This window comes from Arvicanthis niloticus, chromosome 26, assembly GCF_011762505.2.
Source record: "Arvicanthis niloticus isolate mArvNil1 chromosome 26, mArvNil1.pat.X, whole genome shotgun sequence".
Lineage (NCBI taxonomy): Eukaryota > Metazoa > Chordata > Mammalia > Rodentia > Muridae > Arvicanthis > Arvicanthis niloticus.
The window spans coordinates 12,069,031-12,091,484 of NC_133434.1; the positions used below are offsets into that span (position 1 = coordinate 12,069,031).

The 22,454-nt window shown below is 51.7% G+C and overlaps 1 protein-coding gene and 1 long non-coding RNA gene across 5 annotated transcripts in view; one reads left to right on the top strand and one right to left on the bottom strand.

Annotated features, from left to right (window-relative positions):
* Positions 1 to 3,290: 3,290 nt before the first annotated feature.
* Positions 3,291 to 11,285, bottom strand: LOC143439068 (uncharacterized). Of its 4 annotated transcripts, none has more exons than XR_013107513.1 (4): positions 10,932 to 11,285; positions 10,655 to 10,813; positions 6,311 to 6,445; positions 3,291 to 3,734 (listed from the first exon to the last, which is right to left on the bottom strand). It is a non-coding gene; the product is annotated as an uncharacterized LOC143439068 (long non-coding RNA). The 4 variants fall into 4 exon arrangements; XR_013107512.1 differs by adding an exon at positions 5,292 to 5,371 and having other exon boundaries at positions 10,655 to 11,229; XR_013107514.1 differs by lacking the exon at positions 10,655 to 10,813.
* A 240-nt stretch (positions 11,286 to 11,525) lies between these two features.
* Positions 11,526 to 22,454, top strand: part of Nectin1 (nectin cell adhesion molecule 1) — a 62,516-nt gene continuing 51,587 nt past the window's right edge. Inside the window, exon 1 of the mRNA XM_076924813.1 lies at positions 11,526 to 12,287. Coding sequence (XP_076780928.1) covers positions 12,209 to 12,287 — 79 coding nt within the window. The 5' untranslated portion in view covers positions 11,526 to 12,208. The remainder of the gene's footprint in view (positions 12,288 to 22,454) is intronic.

Sequence of the window (22,454 nt, forward strand, 5' to 3'; positions counted from 1 at the left end):
TGCCACGACTATTGTTGCTGACAAGATTCTGTGTCGATGTAACTGGGAGAGGAAATAATGGCTATGTGTGTGTGTGTGTGTGTGTGTGTGTGTGTGTAGAGGGGGTGGAGTGAGGGTGAGCTTGTTGGTGTAAGTAGAAGTGTACCCACCTGTTCTGGGGAAGGGTGGAATTCTCACATTTTCACCTGCCTCGAAAAGCAGTAGATGAAGCGATACGCATGTGTCTACGCGTATGTGTGCACACACTGAAGTGTCTCCATATAATTGTAGATAATAGTATTGTATTACAGTACAGTACAAAACACCCACGTGCCAGGCATTGATGTAGATGTTCCCTTTAACCTCTGGGATGTGTCTCTAAGGACACAAGAAGCCCCACAGGCCAACGTATTACACAAGCATCGACTGAGGCTGTATCATGGTGTTTTCAACACAGGTATGTCTGTGTTGGAAGAGGAATGTCGTAGATGAATCTAATGTAATTTAGAGTCTGTTCGCCTCACCCAAAGTAGCAGGGGGAGCCTCCGTGTGCTTGCCTGGGTGTCAGTGCACATGTGGGCATACATGTCATGCAGACTAAATGTACATGTACTAGTGTGTGTGTACGCGCACGTGCTAATGCACACATATGTGGGTGAACATCCGCCTGCCCCACTCCTGGGCTAGTCTAATTGTTCCTTGTCTATCAGCTGCCTGGTCTGAGTGAGTGCCTAGCAGGCTTGGAACACTATTGCTGTGAGCTACCCAGTCCACACAGACACAATGAGGTGACAGCAGTATGTGGGGGGAGGGGTTGAACTCAACATTTTGGAGACACCCACTGTGAAGGTGGCAGGACCCCTGCCGGGGAAGGCATAGATTGACACGCCACATTAGGAGCTACAGCGGTGTGCAGCAGGTGGGTAAGGCTCAGAAGCCTTCAGAACAAGACAGACAGAGCCAGCACTGCCATGTTCAAAGGATCCAGAGATGACAGGATAAAGTGATGTCTGAGCAGTCGTGGGGTGCTGAGTGGACAGGCCTTACCACGGCTCCTGGCTGCCCTGAGAAACTCACTCTAGACTTCAGGAGATAGCATACAACCCCCCCCCCTCCAGTGAGACATGTATCTCCTCCTCCTCTCCCTCATGCTCTCTTCTTGCTCAGCTCCAGGTACTCTGAACTCTCAAGCCCCAACCCCACATACACACCCCACCCCTGCCAGGCACCCAGCCTGTAGGTTTCCTGCCTTAACTCAGCCCACTTCGCCTCTCAGGTTCACGTGCCTGACTGGAACATCTTCAACCTCAGAGGGTTTGGCACACTTTGCAGGACACTTCCCGGCCTTTCCCAATCTCCTGGACTAGCAACGTGTCCCTACACATAGGACACTCCCACAGACACCTAATTTCCCTGTGCTTCCACTCGCTTACTGATCCCTGCCTACCTCATTAGACTTTGCTCCCAGGAAGGAAAAGGGCAGAGCGCCTGGCCGTAACTCTTTCTTTTCTGGATTCTAGGAATTAAACCTCGCATGCTAGGCAGGTCTTTACCACTGAGCTGCCTCCTTGGTCCCCATAAATAGAAACTCTCCACATATAGATTGTGGGGTTAATCCAGACAAGCTTTGGAGCTATGGGGTCTTAAAGCCGTGGAGAACCACCCTTCTTCCTCCATTCCTTCCTCCCGAATCCACCCCCACCCAAGCAGTGACCACCATCCCTGCCAAGTAAGAAGAAATGGAGTCTGCAGCACACTTCCAAAGATTCTCAGAGTCAGCCGCACCATCTCAGACGTGAGGGGGACACAGTCCAGTTGCTCATTAAGAGCTGAACAACTTGTCCTAGTTTGTCCAAGACCTTCCCAGTTTTAATAAAGGGAAGACTCGTGTCCTGGGATCCCCTCAATCCTATAAGTACCGCGGGCCATTCTTGCTCTCCCAGGCTTCACAGTTAACAAATGGGTGATCCAGGACCCTGTCCTAGTACACCATAGCACACCCTCATCCCTTGGCTTAAGCCACCTCCCAAGCAAGTGAGCAACACATAATCCCTGTTCCTTTAAAACTCAGCTACCTGCACGGGTACTGTCTGTCTACCCTTTGGCTGTCACCCAAGCCACTTGCCACCTTCCTAAAGCACCTCTTCTCAGAGGCTCAAGAAGTACAGGGCATTGAGATTAACCTAAATCAAATATAACTCAGAGCTCGTTTCTGCAGGAAAAGCACTTTTCATAATACAGGAAATTTTTAAAATTATTGTTAAAGTAACTTCATAATGATATTAAGGTAAAAAAATTTAAATAAAATTAAAATTAAAAAAAAATCTCCGGGCTGGAGAGATGGCTCAGCGGTTAAGAGCACTGACTGCTCTTCCAGAGGTCCTGAGTTCAATTCTCAGCAACCACATGGTGGCTCACAACCATCTGTAATGAGGATCCAATGCCCTCTTCTGGTGTGCCTGAGGACAGAGACAGTGTACCCACATACATTAAATAAGTAAATAAATAAATAAATAAATAATCTCCACCCACAAATTATTTTCATCTCTCCGCATTCCCTTCCTAATGGATGCCTAGTTTTGAGGACTTTAAAACGGTGTATGAACCCTGCTTGGCTACTCCTGTTTCACACCATAAAAATATGATATGAATTTTCTTCTTGCCAGAGTCTCTGGGTCGCTAACATTAGGTCCGATGACAGGGAGCTTGGACACAGGGCAGCAACTCTGCAAAGGACTCCACCCTCAGCAGGACTATCTCGCCACACAGACACTGCCTTTGTACAGATGTGTGGGCTCCCAGGTAGAGGAGGGTCATTGCTTTCCTCCATCCCTTCTGGGAAACTTTGCAGCCAACAAGTCTGAAAGGCCTAACTCTCAGGCCAGCATTAGCTCGGTATGCCCAGGACAAATGTCCACAGTGTGTCCTCCTCTGCTGGACACTCTTCTTGACACTTAAGAGTTCTGTTGCTTAACTTCATATGGCTCTTGAAAAGCCTGCCTCCTCCCCAACTAAGAAGACACCCTCTTATAATTTCCTTGATGCCTCTATGAAAGAAAGATGAAATGTCCACTTCCTTTCTCAAAATCTTTTGTCTCTTGGTCTCTGTCACTAAAGCTCTGCCCAGTCCTTCCCGACCTCCTGACTGAAGCTCACTGATCTGTGCAGCTCCTCAGGTGACTCTACACACAGCTGTAGAGTTAAGAAGCCCCACCCAAGGCAGGCATGCCACTTCCAGTCACATGCAGAATCCCCTGGGATTTAGAGTGGCGAGTGGCGGGAATATTAGGAGGAGCTCTTGACCAGAAGCAAGAGGAGCGATAGCTTTATTCCCGACTTCTTTCTGGAGAACTGGATGGCTCAGGATGGGGCAGGATATAGCTCAGCTGTTAGAGGGTTTGCCTAGCATGCATGAAGCTCTGGGTTCAATCCCCAGCAATGAAGAGGCCGGACATGGTGGTACACGCCTATAATCTCAACATTTGTGGAGTAGAGGCAGGAGGAACGGAAGCTTCAAGTAACCCTTGGCTACAAAGTAAATTTGAGGCCAGTGTTGATGAGCTTATCTCAAAAGCAGAACCAGCCATTAAGGTCCCTAGAACATCTCCCGAGGCTGACCTTCAGTTAACCGTCTTGGTTCCCTTTGGACATACTTGATCGAGGGCTGGGCGCTGGGGTGGGGTGCGGTGTAGTCAGCTGGTTGGTCCCAAGAGCAACAGCAGCCTTGGCAATGGGGAAGCTCTTCAGTGATCTCTCTAGGAATAACAATAATTAAACGCTGCTAAGCACTGTGGGATACAGAAGTACCATCATAATCACCACAGCTACCATGGTGATGATAACAGTAATTAGAGACTGTGGTTTCCAGTTCCCCCCAGGAGCACAGCCTAGGGTGACGCTGGCCTGTCAGGTGAGGGAAGTGGGTACCTATAAGCAGGTGGGGTATCTCTGGGATTGGCCGGAGATTTGGACATGCTTTCTCCACAGGATCCCGTCTTCTGACCCTGATCATGCTCCTCCTCTTCTTCCTCCACCATCTGCTTTTTGCTCTCACCTCACCTCAGCCTCAACTGACCTTACACTGAGATCTGAGGACCCTGGAAGGGGTAACCTTTTATTCAGGGTAGCAGTTCCAATGTATCTTCTCCTGCCAACAGGTTTCAGGGTTTGGGGGATTTCATAAGGTTCTCCTCACATCAAAGTAAGCTTTATTAGCTAATTACTGAATGACACAGAGGGGCCTGGGAGATGGCCGGGAGGGGAAGTCATTATTGTGTTGACTTTGGGCCTTTTCCAAGCCCAACAGCTGCCTCTCTGAAAGGGCCCGGGGAAGCTGAGAGAGTGCCTCCGGGGAAGCTGAGAGAGTGCCTCCGGGAGGATTTCCTAGGAGGGCTCGGTCCTTCTGGCTACTCCCTGGCAGATCAGTTGCCACCTTTTCTACCTTAAAACTGGACTACGTAAGAAAGTAAAGACGAGCTGCCTGGTTTTGGAGTGGCCTGACACACGGGAAAGCATCAGGTCCCAGTGCCAGAGAGGGGAGTAGGACCCACAAGTGCCCAAGCTAAAACAAACTCAGTGAAGAACATTCCTTATGAGTGGATTGTCGCCACAGTGGGAAGAAGACCCGGAGTTCTTTCCCGCGCCCCTCAACTAGAATCTCTAAATGGTCCTTGCCAGATTACATTGGATCCAACTCTGCTTAAACAGAAGCCCTGGGTCCTGACTCCCCGGGAAAGACACACCCCTCACTTGTACTCTTTTTCCCCGTTGTGGCGCTGGGAGACTGCTAATCACACCTCCCTTCCACTCCTTACAACCTTCCCACTTGTGAAATCTGAAGCCGCCTTCCAACCTCCCTCTGCAGGTAACTCCAGCCCTCACCTCCCCTGTAGTGACCCTATTATTCATCCTTCCGGTGTTCTGTCCCCCCCTTCCCCAAATTCCCTTCACCTCTGCCCTCTTCACCTCCTCCGCCAGGCTCAGAATCCAGTGCCTCATCTCTTCCCACCCTTGGCGTCACCTTGCCCCGCCCCCTTCCTGGACTTTCTTTTCTTCCACTTGCTCGCCCAGCCGCCCCACCCCCACCCCCAAAGGCCACCAGCTCTTCCTTCTGAGATGCTAAGAAGCTTGGTAGCCTTTGATTTCCCACCCAAAAGGAGACACTAAACCCCTTGACCTGTCTGGCTAACTCTAGTCTAAGCTTCGGATCATCTTGCTTACTCATCACACCTACTCCTCCCCCTCGATGTTCCCCTGACCCCCACCTCCCACCCCCACCCCACCCCCTGCTTGGATCTGGGTTTTGCTCCTACTTGGAGGTCAACACCATTCTCTCAAAGGTCCCTGGTGTTTCAGCCACTGTTTCCAAGAGCGGTCTGATTCCTGCCAGCACCTGCAGAATAACCCACTATTTAGGTGATGGCCTTCCTGCACCCGGACCCTCTCTCCCCTTCCTCTTCTTCAGCTAAATCCCCTCCTCTTCTTACTGGCTTCCATGACAACCCACCCTCTCTGCTCCCCTCCTCCTTCACTGACCAATCATCATCTGTCTGTCCTACCCACAAGGGTTGCCAGATTCATCTCCTGAAAGCCCAGCCCCCAATAAGCACTTCTCTGTTCAGAAATCTTCAATGGCTTACTATTGCCAAAAAAAAAAAAAAAAAAAAAAAAAAAAAAAAAAGGTTTAAACCAACCACCATGCAACTGTGAAACCATGCAGCACCTTTATGAAATCATAACATATAATGCAATCATCAGCCAGGGGTCTCAAACTTTTTTGAACAGCCAGATCTTCAAACTCCATTAAGAGAAATACTTTTCAGAACGGCCAGTGTTTACAGCGTCTGAAAACAACACGCTCTCTAAACATGGCTCTTATTAAAGCACGGAGCTAGGACCCAAGGATGTTGTAGTGCTCTCAAAATGCGATCTGAAAGCCAGTGGGCACGTTAGCCTCCTCGGTCTGCAGATGAGGAAGAATGAGACCCAGCGAGAGCATGTGATCAGCAGGAGGGGACACAGGACGCGAGTGAGAAGACAGCATATTTCCATTAGGTGGTTAGTGGGTATGAGGTGTGCTTTAGGTACCAGGGATATGAAAGGGGACACGCAATAGTGCTGTCCCTGTCCTAGAATAGATCGAGCACAGTAACAAATCATCAGCGAGGCTGCTGGAATGAAAAGGGAGCTGTGGGGAGACAGAGGAGACATGAGGAATTGGCATAGGTAAACTGAGGCCAAAAGAGAAGGTGGCTACCCCCCAAAAAGTGGGAGAGAGTTGCACAGGAAATCAATTCTATCATCATCTATGTCCAGCACCCCAGGAACGTACAGTGTCTCATACTCAAAGCTCTAGGGCAGAGGGATGTAAGGCTAGATGCAATAGGCATTGCAGGGGCCTTGACACTGGCCTCAGTCTGGCAGGCCAGGGAAGAGCCTTATGCCACGTGGTGTCCTGATTTGGCTCCTAGAAGAGAAAATAAACAACGGTGAGAAACTTGGGAAAATCCAAATAAATTCTGTCGTTCACGTAATCGTGATATAGTAATGCTAATTTCTTAGTTTTGCTACAGGGATCCTATATAAGCCATTAACATCTGGGAAAGTAAGTGAGTGAAGGGCAAATAAAAGCCACACTTACCTTTTTTTTTATTTTAAAGATTTTTCTTTAGAAAGAATCATGCTCATGTGTGCACGCACATGTGTTTGTGCACGCAGAAAAGTATATCAGCTCTCTTGGAGTTGGGGTTACAGGTGCTTGTGAATCGCCTGATCTGAGTGCTGGGAATTGAACCCAGGTCCTCTGCAAAAGCAGCAAGCACTCTTAACCATAGAGCCATCTCTTTAGCGTTCTTTACGTTTCCTTAATAAATCCAAACCTAGCTCAAAATAAAATATACTTTAAATGCACAAAATGAGAATGCAGTGTCTGTATCAGGCTTTGTATATAGTGTATACCCCTCCGGCAGGAAAGAACAGAATTGTATGTGGAAACACAGATCACGGGATCTATGATGACCAACACGAACACAGTTTTCTGTACACCGACTTCATTCCAAGTATGTCCCATTTCTAAGCCTCACAATCCTAAGACAGGCGTGCTGTCTCCTCCTATTTTACAGATAAATAAGCTAAGGACATGGAATTAAAGTTAAGCTGACAGTTTATTGCAGCCCTAAAGGCTGAAAAGATTGGAACCAAGGAAAGGGAGAGAATTATGGGTGAATAGAAGCAGTGTGTGCAAGTGTGTAGACTGAGTTTGTCTAAAGACACACAGTGACTGAATTCTATTGTTGAAAGACACTTACTGAAAAGAGCTGGCATTTAAGAATTTGAATCCATGGCTGAAGAGATGGTTTAGCTGTTAAGAGCGTTAATATTGTTCTCCCAGAAGACCTGAGTTCAGTTCCCAGCACCCACTTGAACCTCAGCTCCAAGAGCTCTGATGTCTCTGGCTACTGCACTTCCATGCACATACACACAGTTAAAAATAATAAGTATTTGTAAAAGAATTTGAATCCAGAGCTGACCATCGTGACACACAGGTATAAGCCTAGCACTTGGGAGTCAGAGGCAGGAGAGTAAAGTGTCAACCTCAGTTATATAGCAAGTTCAAGGCTAGCCAAGGCCACAAGGAGATCCTGCCTCAAAAAACCAAAACCACAGTATGGTGGGCCAGGCCTTTAATCACAGCACTTAGGAAGCAGAGGCAGGTGGATCTCTGTGAGCTCAAGGCTTCCAGGTCTACATAGCAAGTTCAAGGACAGTTAAGACTACATAAAGAGCCAGGCGGTGGTGGCGCACGCCTTTAATCCCAGCACTTGGGAGGCAGAGGCAGGCGGATTTCTGAGTTCGAGGCCAGCCTGGTCTACAGAGTGAGTTCCAGGACAGCCAGGGCTATACAGAGAAACCCTGTCTTGAAAAAACCAAAAAAAAAAAAAAAGACTACATAAAGAGACTTTATCTCAGACAAAAAACAAACAAGAATAGAAAGAATCTTTTGGATTGGAGAGCAAAAAACAAACAAACAAACAAACAAAACCCAACCACCTCTCAAGCCAGGTTTAGTGGCCCAGACCTGTGAGTTCAAGGCCAGCTTGGTCTACACATTAAGTTTCAAAAGAGTCAGGGCTTCAAAGCTATTTAGAGAGGCCCAGTTGAGAGAGAGAGAGAGAGAGAGAGAGAGAGAGAGAGAGAGAGAGAGAGAGAGAGACTCTGTTGATAGAGGAGGGAAGGGGGAAGGAAGAAGTAGGAGGAGGAAGGGGAGGAGAAGGGAGAGAGGGAGGGAGAGGGAAGGAGGATGGGAGGGAGGGATAGATTTGAATTCAAGCACCAAAGTCCCATGTGCCTGATCAATATATTTCCTCTTTGTCCTCAGTGTGAGGACCATACAGAAATCACGAGCACAGGGTCAACTCGGACAAAAGCAGATGTGAGGTAGCATCACCATGCACAGGACACAGGAACAGCAGAGCCATCAAGTTGGTTGGTTGGTTGGTTGGTCTTTTTGAGACAGGGCTTCTCTGTGTAGCCCTGGCTGTCCTGGAACTCACTCTGTAGACCAGGCTGCCCTCGAACTCAGAGAGCAGCCTGCTTCTGCTTCCTGAGTGCTGGGACTAAAGGTGTGGACCACTGCATGAGAAGGGAGGGGAGGAGAAGCATGAGGTTTGCTTTCAAGCTGGAACATGACAGCTACGCTAGAAGAAGCAAAAATGACACTGGGGCCCCTAGCTTAAGGACTGGGACCATAAGGAGTTGTGGCACATACCTTTAACCCCAGCACTTGCCGGGTGGTGGTGGCGCACGCCTTTAATCCCAGCACTTGGGAGGCAGAGGCAGGCGGATTTCTGGTTCGGGGCCAGCCTGGTCTACAGAGTGAGTTCCAGGACAGCCAGGACTACACAGAGAAACCCTGTCTCGAAAAACCAAAAAAAAAAAAAAAAACCAAAAACAAAAAAACAAAAAAACAAAAAAACAAAAAACCCAGCACTTAGCAGGCAGAGGCAGGCAGTTTCTGAGGCCAACCTGGTCTATAGAGTGAGTTCCAGGAGAGCCAGGGCTACACAGAGAGACCCTGGGGTAGGGGATAGAGAACCATAGCCTGTGTTCTCCTGATGCCTGGTTCTATTTTCTTTCCCATAAGCAAAGGAAATCTTTCTGATCTTTTGAAATCCTGTCGCTCCTTCCTGCCCCTCTCTCACACTTCCTCATACTGGAAAACAACATTCTGGTGCAAATAGTACCATCTTCCTGAAATTCTCTCTTCTGCCTCTCTGGGTTAAATCTTATCCCTCCTCAAGGGCAATAGCCGACTGTCACCTCTAAAAGCCTCCTTCCTGCATGTGTATAGCTGACAGCAGCATAGCCATATGGCCACCTCAGCCACTTGCCTACATATTCTGCACCCTCAGGCAGCCATGTCCCTCCTGAAGAGACACACCTTCTTTGGCTGCCTTGGTTTTTGTTTGTTTTCAAGACTGGGTTTTTTTCTGTGTATCCCTGGCTGTCCTGGAACTCACTTTGTAGACCAAGGTGGCTTTGAACTCAGAGATCTTCCTGCCTCTGCCTCAAAGGTAGAAGCCACCATCCCTGACTTTTGATGCCCTTGTAAGAACAGATCCAGGGATACTCAGCAAGTGTGGAGAAGGTAAGAGACCACAGCGCTGACAGAACTTGGTGTATCTGGAATTACCTTCTTGTCCACGAGACTGCTCAGCTCCTGTGACGTGTTAGCCACAAGCAAAAACAAAAACAAACTCATTTTGGATTGGGCAAGCTTAAAAGCACTTGCCAACCAGATGGGAGATTCCTGGCTGCCAGCCACCAGCTTGCTGACTATGACAGGGCATCCCCCTGGATCAAGACCCTCCTGCTGCTACCTGGCATGAGTCTGATTTCAGGCTTGACCATGCCTCAAGCTCAGGCAGGGTTAGGACCAATTATTTTATGAGCCGGTTCCCTGACTGTTGCTCACTTTTATGGTTTCCCCTGCGCCAACCTTAAATCCAGTTTCTTGAGGGACAGTCTGTGTCTGATAGACACCTCCAGTCAGCCCCTATTTTTCCCTTTACCACAGAAGCCTTTCAGTTCCTTTCCAGCCCAGGCTAACCTAGATGGGTTTGTCAGTGAATCTGAAAACCTACACCATGCTGTGCTGTGGTAAATGATTCTTCAGAATTTCTGTTTCTGTGTCTCCCCGCCCCTCCCCTATCCCCTCCTAGACACAGCTCCTGTGGGGCAAGGACCAACTATGAGACCACATAATGTATTCCCAAGTCAGACAGTAGTGTGATTAAAAAAAAAAAAAGTTTGTCCTGAGTTACACATGTGAAGCCTAAAAGGATGCAGAGTGAGCGTTCCTGAGTGGAGTGACTTCTTTAGGAGGCTGAGCCCATGAGTCCAATAACGGGAAACTGTCCCTCTCCTCCATAGTCCTGCCCCTCCCACCCTCCGAAAGGAAAATTTACATTTTATCAGAAGTTGGCTGCTTCCCTATGCTTCTGTGCCCTTGGGGCTGGGCTAAGAGCAAAGGGCAGAGGGGGTGTAGTCTGTTCAGCCTCTGAAGAGAGTTCAGCTCTCTTGACTGGGAAACCCTGTCTGTCTGCCTCTCATAGTCCAAGGATGGGGACAGAAGGTCCAGGCTTCAGGCTGCTAAGGGCCCCTCTGGTTCAGTCACCTTGGCAAGAAGCCACCCGGATGTGGTGGGTGGCGAACAGGATGGGGCGGAGAGTCCTAGCCGTTCTGGGACACCGACTGGATGGGCCACTTTCGCGGGAATCCCGCAAACCACTCAGAAATGAGGTGTAGGCAACGAGAGCCGGCTTGGTTTGTCGCTCTTTGGGGAAAGCAGAATGTTTCAGTTTCGGGACAAGGACCCCCTGAAGGCAATGAGGATGATAAAAGAAGTCCCACTAGAAACCCGAGTGCCCTGATCCCACCCACTAATGTCTTGCCTCGGCTCTTCACAGCTTTCGCGGTTGGTCCTCCGCAAAACTGCTTCCTTCTGGTGTCCAGATCTTGGGGAGCAGAAGCTTTGGCAGCTGAGTTCTAGTCTGTGCTCTTCTTCTTTCTGCTCAGGACCACTCTTCACGCCCTCCTCTGGGCCTTTGTTCCCTCATCTGCGAAATGGTCCCAGTGTTGGACCAGAGAGTTGGAAAAGCCCTCGGAGCTCGGACAATGCCAGATCCAGCGTTCACACGGATCCCTACGGCAGCCCCCCTCCTCATCTTAACTCCACCCCTACCGAGAAGCTTCTCCCTCTTGCCGGCCGCTAGGGGTCACTGCCTCCCTTTGTCAGCGACCGAGGAGGGCAGCCCGCCCTCCGGCCCTTTCCACGGCCGAACGGCGACCCAAGGGGCATCTCGCTAGCGAGGGGCCCTGAGCGGAACCCCACGGCCACGCTCGCAGCCACAGCTGCTTAGGATTGGGAGGTGCGGCCGCGCGGGCGGAGGCCGGGCCAGGGCTGGGCCGGGCGCGTGGGAGCCAGGAGGGGGTTAATGCTAACCCCTCCCCCCGGGCTGACATCACGGGAGAGCGGGTGAGAGGCTGGATCGGCGAGTGAGAGAAAGAGAGGGAGAGGAGCGAGCGCGGCTCGCCTCGGCACCGGGGCAGCTCCACATTGTTGCGGATCGCCCGCACCGAGCGCAGCGGCGGCGGTGGGGACCCGTGGCGCACCCGGCTCGCTCCCCTTGCTCCTCCGAGACCGTGCAGCCCCGAGCCCCGCGGGCAGCTGGCCGCCGTAGCCGCACACCATCGCCTGGGCCCCGAGCCCTCCGCACCGCCCGGCCACCCTCGGAGAACAGCCGGCCATGGATGCCTGCAAGTTGGAGCCGAGCGGGAGGGTGTGAGCGCGCCCAGGGCCGAGAGCCTGCGCCGCGCTAGCCCGGTAGCCGGGCGCGCCGGGGGTGGGTCCCTCTCCCCAGCCCGGCTTTGCGTGGAAGAAGAGGGCGGGGACCGGGGCGAGGAGGAGAGCGGAGGAGGCGAAGGGGGCATGACTCGTGCAACTTACTGCGGGCATCTGCCGAGGCTCTGAGCCGGCGGTAGCCGGGGCCCGGATTGCGGCCACGCGGATCCCACCCAAGCCCACCCCGCCCCGACCGACGGCTGCGGCTGACCTGGATCCTCCGAGCGCCCGCCGACCGCCAGCGATCCGCCCTCGTCTTCCAGGCTGGTTTCTGGAGCGCGAGGAGCGCCCTCCTGGCAGCCCCTTTCGCTGGACCCCCGCCCCCCGATGGCTCGGATGGGGCTTGCGGGCGCCGCTGGACGCTGGTGGGGACTCGCTCTCGGCTTGACCGCCTTCTTCCTCCCAGGTAAGGCGAGTGCCTCTGCCTCCCTCCATAACCTTCCCCCCACCCAAACCAGAATCTCCCCGGGACTTGGAGCTGGATAATGGGCAAGACTACGGGTTATAGGGAGCGAACGGAGCCAGAAAAGTTGGGTCACGCTTGGATAAGGGGGGGGGGGCAGGAGGTGGCACCGTGGAGAAAGGGGTTGAGAAGCCCAACAGCCTGCCCTGCAGGGAAGCAATCGGATGCACGTCTCTATGTAGCAAGAAAGCACTTTCTCCGCTCAGTTCTTCACAAAAATAATAATATGTAATAGGGTTCTATTTATTTAATAACCAGTTCTCAGCTCGAGAAGCAGTTTGGAAACACTGCGTGTTACATAAATGCAAAATAATCACCGTAATCACGGGCTTGGGGTATGAGACAACAGCCCCAGGGGGAGGGCGTCAGTCTCCTAGCTGGTGGGCTGTGGGCTTGGAGAGTGGCGGGGGCGGGGGGGGGCTTCATTTCTTTTGGCGGCCTCTTGTCAGATGGTTTCGGGCTCCTGGGGGCCCCCTCCTGCCCCACATCGCCCCACAGCGGGCGATCGGAACCTGCTCTTGCGGCACCGGCAGCTTCTTACTCACCTGCGGTTCCTTTTCTAGAGGGTGAGGTCGGGCCGCCAGGGGATCGCAAACTCCCGGCCCTGCGCGGGGCTGGGCTCCGTCTTGGAACTCCACTTCTAAAGCGGAGGGTTCTCCCAGGAGGGAGCTCCATGGGCTTCGTGCCAGCCAGGTGGCCGCATGACCCACTTTCCCGAGAGGCCCCGAGGGTGTCCCGCGTGTCTTTCCTCGAGGTGTGAGCTGCCGGCAGAAGAGGGGTTAAATCCGCGCCCGACCCTGGGGTGGCCCATATTGGCCTATTCTGACGGATGGGGTGGGGGCGGGCGGAGGCTAGGACGGCCCAGGCATATTGTGCTGGGGAATGAACTGGAAAATGCGTTTAGGAGGCAAATCCTACCGAGTCCCCTCTCCTGGGTTTAACCCCTTGTGTCCCTGGGGAAGCAACTAGGCCGTCAGCAGGACACTAGTTTGGGTCAAAGTGGGAAAAGTATCTCTCTAGCCAACTCCCCCCTACCCTGTAAAGAAACCTGAGACAAGCTCTGAGATAAGATGGGGTCTTGGAAGGCTAGCAGAAGCTTGAAGGTAATTGGTGGTCGTCAACTCGGGGTGGCAAACTAGGGGGCTGGAATACAGACAGAGCCTCCGGAATTAAGAATATTGGGTTCTGAACCACTGTGATTCTGCAGGCTTGCCAGGCAGTTTAAGGAGAGGTGGTAGGCCTGACTGTCCAGGTGTAGCTTGGACTCAGTCCTGGAAGGCTAGATCCTGGCCTCCTCTGCTTCCCTTACTGACTCCTCCTCCTGCCAGCTATCTCCGTGCTGGGGCACTGCACCTCTCTCCATCAGTGGTGGGTGTCGGGAAAGCACTTTGGGAAAGCGGGTACATAGGCCAGTGTGGAGTGCTCTCTCCTTGGGTGTCCCAGGAGGGGGACATTCCACATCCCTTTCCATTTCACAGAGGCGTGCTGAACCTGCCGCCACCACCGGTGTGCTCTGGGTTCGAGAGTGAGAGCCGTTCGTTCATCTACTTTCTTGCTGATAGCGCAGTGCACACAGAAACTCAGCCTCCGAATTTACAGTGGTCAGCATAGGCTGAACTTCAGGAATTCCCAACTCTTCCTGGAACCCAGAGTAAGCCACTTGCCAAGAGCCCTAAGGATTCCTAGCACACTAGGGGTTAACCTAATCCAGGGGATGGACAAAGGGCCAGAGGGTTTGTGGAAGGATAAGGTCTCCACATTCTATCTGGTGCTCAGTTCCCCCGTTTTGGGTTGAAGCTAGTTAATTCTGTGTGGGGGTGGGGGTTAGAGGCCTATTGTGCTCCGCCCACACAAGAGGTAGAGACAGAGAGGTGACACTCACCTGGCTCAAAGCAGATACTCCCCACCGAGAACCCAACTGACGCTAGGATGCCCAGAATGGAGTCACAGCCAAGAGATAATATTTATTAAGTGCTCGGCCACTGACCATGACTGGACCGGCACCGCTGAGGCAGCCAAAGTTCCTGGACTCGCTTTTAGCTGGAACCTGCTTCTGCATGCCTGCTGCCTCCTCAACTTCCTTTCTGAGGTCCATGGTGGCCCGAAGCAGGTGGATATGGCTATACTCAGTCTGATCCTTGAACTGTGCCCTTTCCTCTGCCTTCCTCAGCTTCTTCCTGTTCTTGCCTTTCTCTGGGGATTTACCAGTCTTCTGTTCTCTCCTGGGTTTTCCCGGTGTGTGGGGGGGGGGGGGGGGGACTGTGACAAGGAACACTGGGGAAGTAGGGAGGCAGGAGCCCCCAGTGTGTGTGATGGCTCCTGACTATATAACTCAGCTGGCCCTGCTCTCGAATTACATTTCTATATGACATCAGTGCAGGGAGGGTAGCAAGGGCCCAGGAGCTTCGTCTTTGTTTCCTGGGATGACAGATGACTCCTTCCAGGGTGCTCACTTAGAGGAGAGGGTCCATGTTACCCACAGAGGGGTGGAAGCCAGAAGAGGAAGGGGTGGAGAAGCTGTCTGGGAAGTAAGTGTCCCACCTTTGCCACACCCTCTCTAATTGGCTTCCCCACACCTTTGGTCTAGAAAGAAACCCCACACCCTAGGTGTCAAGCTCACCACGCAAAGACCTGTCAGACCACAGCATTTATCCTTTTAAGTTGCCTGTGCACAGCACCACTTCCTGATGCTTTCCTTTGGAGCCCCCCAGAGCCAAGCTAGTGGGTTCTTTTCCACTTCCCTGTTTTCTCTCATACATGGTGGGCTTGTGCTTACTGGATCAGGCATTGTAGCAGAACCCATTCTTCTGGCCATGGGGCTTGTACTGTAAAAACACAACCATCTCTAGGCCTGTTAGTCTGGAAGCCTCGTGGACAGCATCTTCTGAGTCAGTTCCAAGGTTTAACTGTCAAGGCCACGAGGAAAGCTAGACACTACAGAGCTTTGGCCCAGCAGGCCTGGGCGAGTGGCCCAGAGGGTGGCTTCTGAACCTAGACAAGTATGCCTGTGGGACATGCAGTCAGTGGTTCCCTAATGCAAGCTGGGTCCATTTGTAGGTTGCCAGTTCCTTCCTCGGCCACTTGGCTCTGCACAATGAGTCCTCCTGGGAGATCGCCTGGGCAGCCTGGCCTGTGGACCCAGTTGTAGGCTGCCAGCATGGCTGTGACCACAGCTGAGCCAGTGGGCCGGGATGGAGGGCCAGAGGGTCGGCTCCCATTGCTGCATCTATGATACTGCTATTGTTTAGCAGCTGACTAATGTCCATTGTTCAGCACAAATAGAAGACACCCAAGGGAGGTGTCGCCACAGCTCTGACTCTCCTGATTGTATCTTTCCTGGTTAACTTGGCAAATTGAACACCTCCTAACTGAAGAAGGGGCAGAGAGGTATCTACGAAGTCACCTGTTGGGCTTTCTTTTCTTTTCTTTTCTTTTCTTTTCTTTTCTTTTCTTTCTTTCTTTCTTTTTTCTCTTTAAACTTTGAACAGTAGCCAGCACACCAGGTGAGAATGTAGGCAATTGTAGAACTTGGCCTCTAATACTTCTGACAGGCTCGCCTTTGGTCTAACGTGGGCGTATTGCGCATGTGCAGGGCTTTGTGTGATGGTGTTGGTCATCTCCAATTCACTGTTGCAAGTACAGATCTGCAGGAACTAGAATTAAGGAGTGTGTCTACTCACATTTGCAGATTACTGTGGACCCGGAGCTGGAAGTACCAAATTCTTGTTCACACATAACTGATTTTTTTTTATGGCATTCAGAAGGGTTGCATGGGTGGTTCTGAGCCACAAGGACACCTGTGACGATGTCAGTGACTTGAGGGTGATTTGGGGAGGAGACCCAGGATTTGTTTTAGAGCTGGCAAGGCCAGCCCACTCCAGTGAAAGCTGCTGGATCCTAGGCCTTTAGCGGCATAGGAGGCCTTGATTTCTGCTTCTCTGTCCTTGGTTTTCCACCAAATCCTTGCTGGGAGGAATACAAGACCTTGACAACACCTGGAAAGGCTTCCCTCTCTGTCTTCTGGTGTCTGCTTGGCCTAAGGGGCAATGCTGGAGCCTGCTCCATAGGCTCTCAAGATCCTGAAGAATCTGGTAGGGGCCAAGGAAGGTAGGTTTTCAGTCTTCCTCAGGCACCTTCGCTTCCTGCATAGGCACTTAGGAAAAAGAATTTTCAAAGTTAAGTTTTTTTGTTTTTTTGTTTTTTTTTTTTGGTTGGTTGGTTTTTTTTTGTTTTTGTTTTTTTGCAGGAGCAAGAGCTTTGACCCCATAAGAAGCCTGCAGAGCCAAGTGGGTGGCCAGGTCAGCAATATGAATGCACCTGATAGAATCCTAGACTTGGGCAGCAGGAGAGAGCCCACTTGTTAGGAAAGGAGGTGGCAGCGAGGGACAAAGAATAGGGAAGCAGCAGTCTCAGGAGCCTAGACTCCTTGCCTAAACCTAGCAGGCATGTGTCCCCCTGTGCTGCCAACACCACTCCAGGGAGAGCAGGCCTGCAGGCCTGAGAGCAGATGTGCTGCCTGGCGCAGGAGGTAACTTAAGATCCAAGCGGATCACCTTGCAGAGGGAATGCCCTGAGCTAGAGATGACACCCCTGCATTCAGTTAACCCTCTAAACTCCACACACGTAGTGGAGCTGGATGAAAAGGAAGAAATGTGAGGCTGTCAGCTATGCTGTCAGAACACTGAATTTTCTCCAAGTAGAGGCAAACCCACTATAACAGAAAAGACCCAAGGCAGACACAAAGATTTTGGGATAGTAGAGTATAGGGTCTTGAGAGCAATGCTCTTCGTCCTGGGAGATGCAGAAGGGGACATTAAAGGTTTTTATTCTTCAGGGCTAGGGCATAGGAGCTGTGCCTTTCTCAGTCTCTAGGTAGAGGGCAGAGAAGCAGGTCGCTTAGCTGTCCTTCTCCTGCAACCGGCTGCTCACTTCATCTTGGTGGCCCAGCCTGGTAAAACTGGCTAAGCTAGGTTGGAATCCCAGCTCTACCGATGGCTAGTTGAGAAACCTTAGCAGCCTCAGTTTTCCTATCTGCAAAATGGAACCCCATTGATGGGCTATCCCAGATTTCAAGATGAGATGGAGAATGATGAATGAAGGGTTTTAAACTCAAGGGTAGCACACGATAACAGGAAATGAATGAAGGGCCCGGGCTCTCGCCCTGTGTCTTTCCTCTGAATGACCCTGCCCCTCTGTGTCTGCTCATTGGGTAGTACCACCTTTATGCTCTTTTGAAAAGCCACTGAGCTGCCTGGTCATTGCCAGCTTCACTTCCTTCTTCTCCAACCTGGTACTATGGGAGTATGTCCCTGCCCCTATTTGGACATGATGCTACAGCCATCTGGGAGCTGTTGGCATGGTGGGAGGACTCGGGTAGCCTGACCGGCTGAAGATACCTGCCCAGGCCAGTCCTGTGGAGTGCTACACAGGCAGCAGGTGCTGGGCAGCCTTTGTTCTGCAACTTGTCACTCAGGGCTCTCCAGGCACCGGCTTTGCTCCCTGGATGCAGCCCAGCTGGGGCGTCCGCCATTGCCCATCTGGGGTGCTTGCAGAGGCAGCCACCAGGGGCTGGCAGGGAGAGCCTGGGACTCTCTGCCCCTGCTTCTCTTCAAACTTCTACCTACATCTGAGAGGAGGGAGGCAGCAGCCTCTGTTGAGGTGATAAAGGCCAGGTAAAGAGAGTCCTTCCTGGGATTTGTCTACTCCTCTTCCTGGTCTCCTGTTGCCAATTGAACACTTTCACTAAATTGTCATGAAAATAATGCAGATGAAAATAATGCAGATGAAAATAATGCAGTTGGAAGCCAAAGCTAGTACTGCTCGCCACTCAGATTTTCAGCCAGAATTCACATGAGGTGGGTTAGGATTAGAATCGTTCCCCTCTTACAGATGAGGGAAAATGAATCTTAGTTTGGTGACTTACTGCCTATCCCATGTGGCCAAAGTAGATCACAGCTTCTTGAGGGTAAATCCCTTAGACCAAAAAAGAAGAAACAAGCCGGGATGGGCACGCACACAGAAGGGTTGAGCCAGGCCACTGTTGTGTATGTGATACAGACATTGGCTTTGTCAGCCCCCACTGGCTTCCACTCTCTCTCCCTGTTTTGCACTAGGTATGGCAGCTCCCAGGGGAGGTAAGGGGTGAGTGGAAAGTACAGAGTGCTGCTGGAGATGCCCACAGTGCCCAGGCTGGCACAGGGTATGCCCCAACAGTGAGGGAACAGGGAGAGAATGCTCCCCTGGGAATGTGGGCTGAGACTAGGGCAGGGCCCTGAGGTGTGAGCGTGGAGCCCCAGGCGATGGGCACGCCAGGACAGGGTGTGGGCTTGGCTCAGGCAGAAAGCAGGAGCCCAGAAAGCATCATGGGGTGGATGGAGTACCCAAGAGGGGTTTGGAGATACAATTTGGCACCTTGAGTCCGTTCCATCGCCCAGGCAACCTCTGCCACCCCTGAGTCTGCACAGACCCCAAATCACTCCTAGTTTATGAAGAGTCTCATTACCCAGCCACACACAATAAAACCCGCCTGACCACTCTGGCCCGAATCTCATTAGAGGCCATTAGTTCCGCTGGCTCGTGGCTCCTTTGGGACCCAGCTGCAGGCGTGGTCCGGGAAGCAAAATGGGCCATTGGCCATGGGCACAAGACTGTCCCATTGAGAGACTGAGGTCAGTCAATGGACTTAAATGGAGGCCATCCATCCAGAGTTCTGGAATGCATGCACCTCAGAGCTGGAAACCAGCCGGACTCTCAGTTCTGCCCCTGCCTACAGGGGAGTAGACCCAGCTCTTTTCCAGGCTGTTCTCTGAAAGGAGCCAACTGTAGGCTCCAGCCATCACCATTGCATGGGGCACGGACAGCATGCAAACCAGGAGTCCTCAGTGGCCTTGGCCCAGATCTTAGCCTGTCTTCTATCCAAAAAGTGGAGGATAGAGATTTAGAGACCCTGTGGGCAAAGCATTTCTATCTCTTAACTGGAGTTTCATCCAGAGCTGAAAGGAAGCTAGCTGCTACCAAAAACCACCTAGTAGTCTCGGCAGGGCTTCATGTGGTACCTCCTCCTTAGAGTTGGGTACCGTGACCATAGTAACTGGTAGGGACCCATAGTCTACCTTTGGAGTTCTTACTTCCAAAGATGGGGTTGTTTCACACAAGCCCCAGCCTTTGTTCTGCCTGTAGCCTCTGCTGCTGTGTTACACTTCTTGCCTGAAACCCAGCATACCAGAACACCAGCACGGGCTCCATGGATGTCACGATGAAAAACAAACAAGGTGCTTCTCGGTGCCTCGGGCTTATTGGGAAAATGCAGGCCAGACTTAAATAACTGGTGTGAGCACACTCAGGCTCCCTGATCTGCCCTGCACCAATAAGGGGGTCATGCAGGGGAGCCCACGCTTTGGCAGGTGAACTGGTATGGCCGCCCAGTGAGTCAGTAGAGATGAGAGCTGGATCTGTTTGGGCAAACACAGTCAACTCTGCACTGAGGAAAGTGGGGTTCCAGGGCATTCCTTGTGAGTCCCTTCAAGTCACCTCTAGTATATAAATGACACTGGGATAGGGAGGTGGTTCTCTTCTCTGTCTCTGAGCTACACCTCAGGTGTTGTCTCTTCCCAATCAACTGCTAAGATAACAGTGTTAGAGAAGATGCCTCAGGGCCAGGCCAGCCCTACCGATATTCTATATAGTATCCATTGGGCTCTGATGATAGTATCTCCTTGGTGAGGCTGCTACTGTAGCTCCTGGCTTGCTTACATCTGGCCCTGACTCCTGGCTCTGGTGTGCCCACACTCCCAGGGTACACCTGAGAAGGACATTCACAAGCCCAGGAGCATATGATGGCTGCTCTGTCCCTGCCACCTCTTACTGCCCTTGCCTGCACACTGCACACTCCTCAGTTTGTACCAAGTGTCTTTCCCACTCCAGTGCCTTTGCACATGCTGATCCTGCACACTGTCCACCATTTCCTTTAAATACTGAATCTAAACACTAGATCTGAACCAGTAGCATCATGAAGCTGTTGTAGTCTGCTGAAGATAACGTCTCTCAACTTGAAGCCTTCCTGTACCTCATCACTAGTTCTTTGAGCCTGGGACTTATCTTCTTCACAAGGCTGAGAGTGCCATTCCTGATAAGGCTTGGTTTTCCCATTGCCTAACACAGAGCCAGCCCCATACGTGCTGCATGGACGCATAGGTGCACCAATAATAATGATGGTGCAAGCAGACTTGCATTCAGAGATCTTGGGTGCCAGACTGTTGGCAGCGTCCTTTAATAACTTAATGACCATCACAGATCATGTGGAATGTTCATGATAGATGTGGTTTGCCTGTTTTTATATATGGAAAGACGAGGCCCAGACAGGTTAGGTGACTTGCCTGTGGCCACTCGGGCTGTTGAGTGGCAGAGCCAGGGTTCAGGTCTAGGAAGTCAGACCTAATGTTCCCACTTGGCTAAGCTTCTCTTCCAGGGTGTTGTGGACAAAGGATGGAGAAGCCTGATTGCTAAGCCTGGAGTACTCACAAGACAGTATGTTAAGAGCATTCAACCCCTGTGCATAGCACTGTACTGCTTACATCTGTATCCATTTGAAGATCCCCACATAGCCCAACTCTGTGTTTGTATAGCCTGGGAGCATTGCATCTTCAAGAGTCTTGGTGCTATTCCTGTGCCGTCCTTTGGCTACATTAGAAGTTTTAGAAGCACAGTTAATGAATGCATTCCTGGGCCTCGGGAGTGTTCATTGGCTGTGCTGGAAGGGAATAGATACAATGTTATCATTCTTTTATCCTGAGTCTACACATTACCCGAGCCATCATGGGGGCCTCCTGCCGTGCTCCTTGCTGACACAAGAAGCAGGGCAGTGGCTTCTCTGAGAGAACTTGCCAGCAGCTACTCCCAGGTTCCTGGGTTGGGTACTGATCTTGGGGCGAGTCCAGAGCTCATCCCAGACTTCTGGAAGGTTATGATCTCTCTTGCTGTCTCCTAGAGATCCCAAAAGATGGAAAGGGAGGGGCCTCTGCTAGGGCGGATTTAGGGTGTTCACCTGTGTAGGAAGCTTTGATCCCTTGGGATAAAAGGACCAGTGCTTCCTCTGCCCCAGGGAGGCTGGGGACCAGGAGCTGGAGTGGAGGCAGTGTGCTCCCGGGGCCCTGGGATCCTTAGCCATGCAGCAGGGTGCACGCGGTAGGGTAGTGCATGAGCCCAGCAGAGACAGTCTTGGGTGCAGAAAAATCAGACCGCTTCCTGTATTAAGGCCAGGGACTAACCATGGCCTCTGCACAGACTGTGAACATATGACTCTCCCAGGGTCACCCAGAGCTAGAGCTTTTCCTGGCAACCATGACCCTACAGGTCACCCAGTGGACTCTGGCCTCACAGTTCCACTGGCTTAATTAGGAAGCTAGCTGGGCTGAAACAGAGTCATCTGATCAGCTTCGAAGCCAAAGAGAAATTCCTCCCAGACCCTCTGATTGTCCATGCTCCATTAGCTTGAATCACGATGTGGTCCCTGTAGCCCAGACACCAGCCGGAGCCATGCTCTGGATTCCCTAGACTGAGATCTACTTGAAAGCCCCTAGAAAAAGCAAGCTTAGGACCTGCTTGGATTCTTCCCCAAACCCAGGGATTGCCCAGTGATCACAAAGCCCCCGCACCCCACCCCCAGCTTGCTAGGGGTTTGCGTCTACAGTGGCTGTGTTCTGCGGCATCTCTGGGATCTTGGTGGGAGCGCAGGCAGGGACAGGCATCTCCCAAGTGTAAATAAGATACTGACGGAGGAGCCACACCATGCACGAGATGATTTTATTATTACTGCCCGCCACCCCCCGCCCAGAAGCATCGTCATCTCATTGGCCTAGATTGCTGCATCTCTCAGAATGATGGATGGGCCTTCTCTCCCTTCCCAGGCAGGGCAAGCAGCCCTGCTACCCAGATACCTCCTACACAGCCCCTTCCTAAATTTATTCTTTGTGTCTGTGGTGCCCAGAGAGTCATCAGTGTCCTGAACCAGCTGAGCACTGATTATCTCCGATGGCTTGATGGATGGGCCTTTAGGGGAACTTAGGCGACAGGCCCGACCCCCTGCTCCCTCCTCTGTCCCTGCTACAGCAC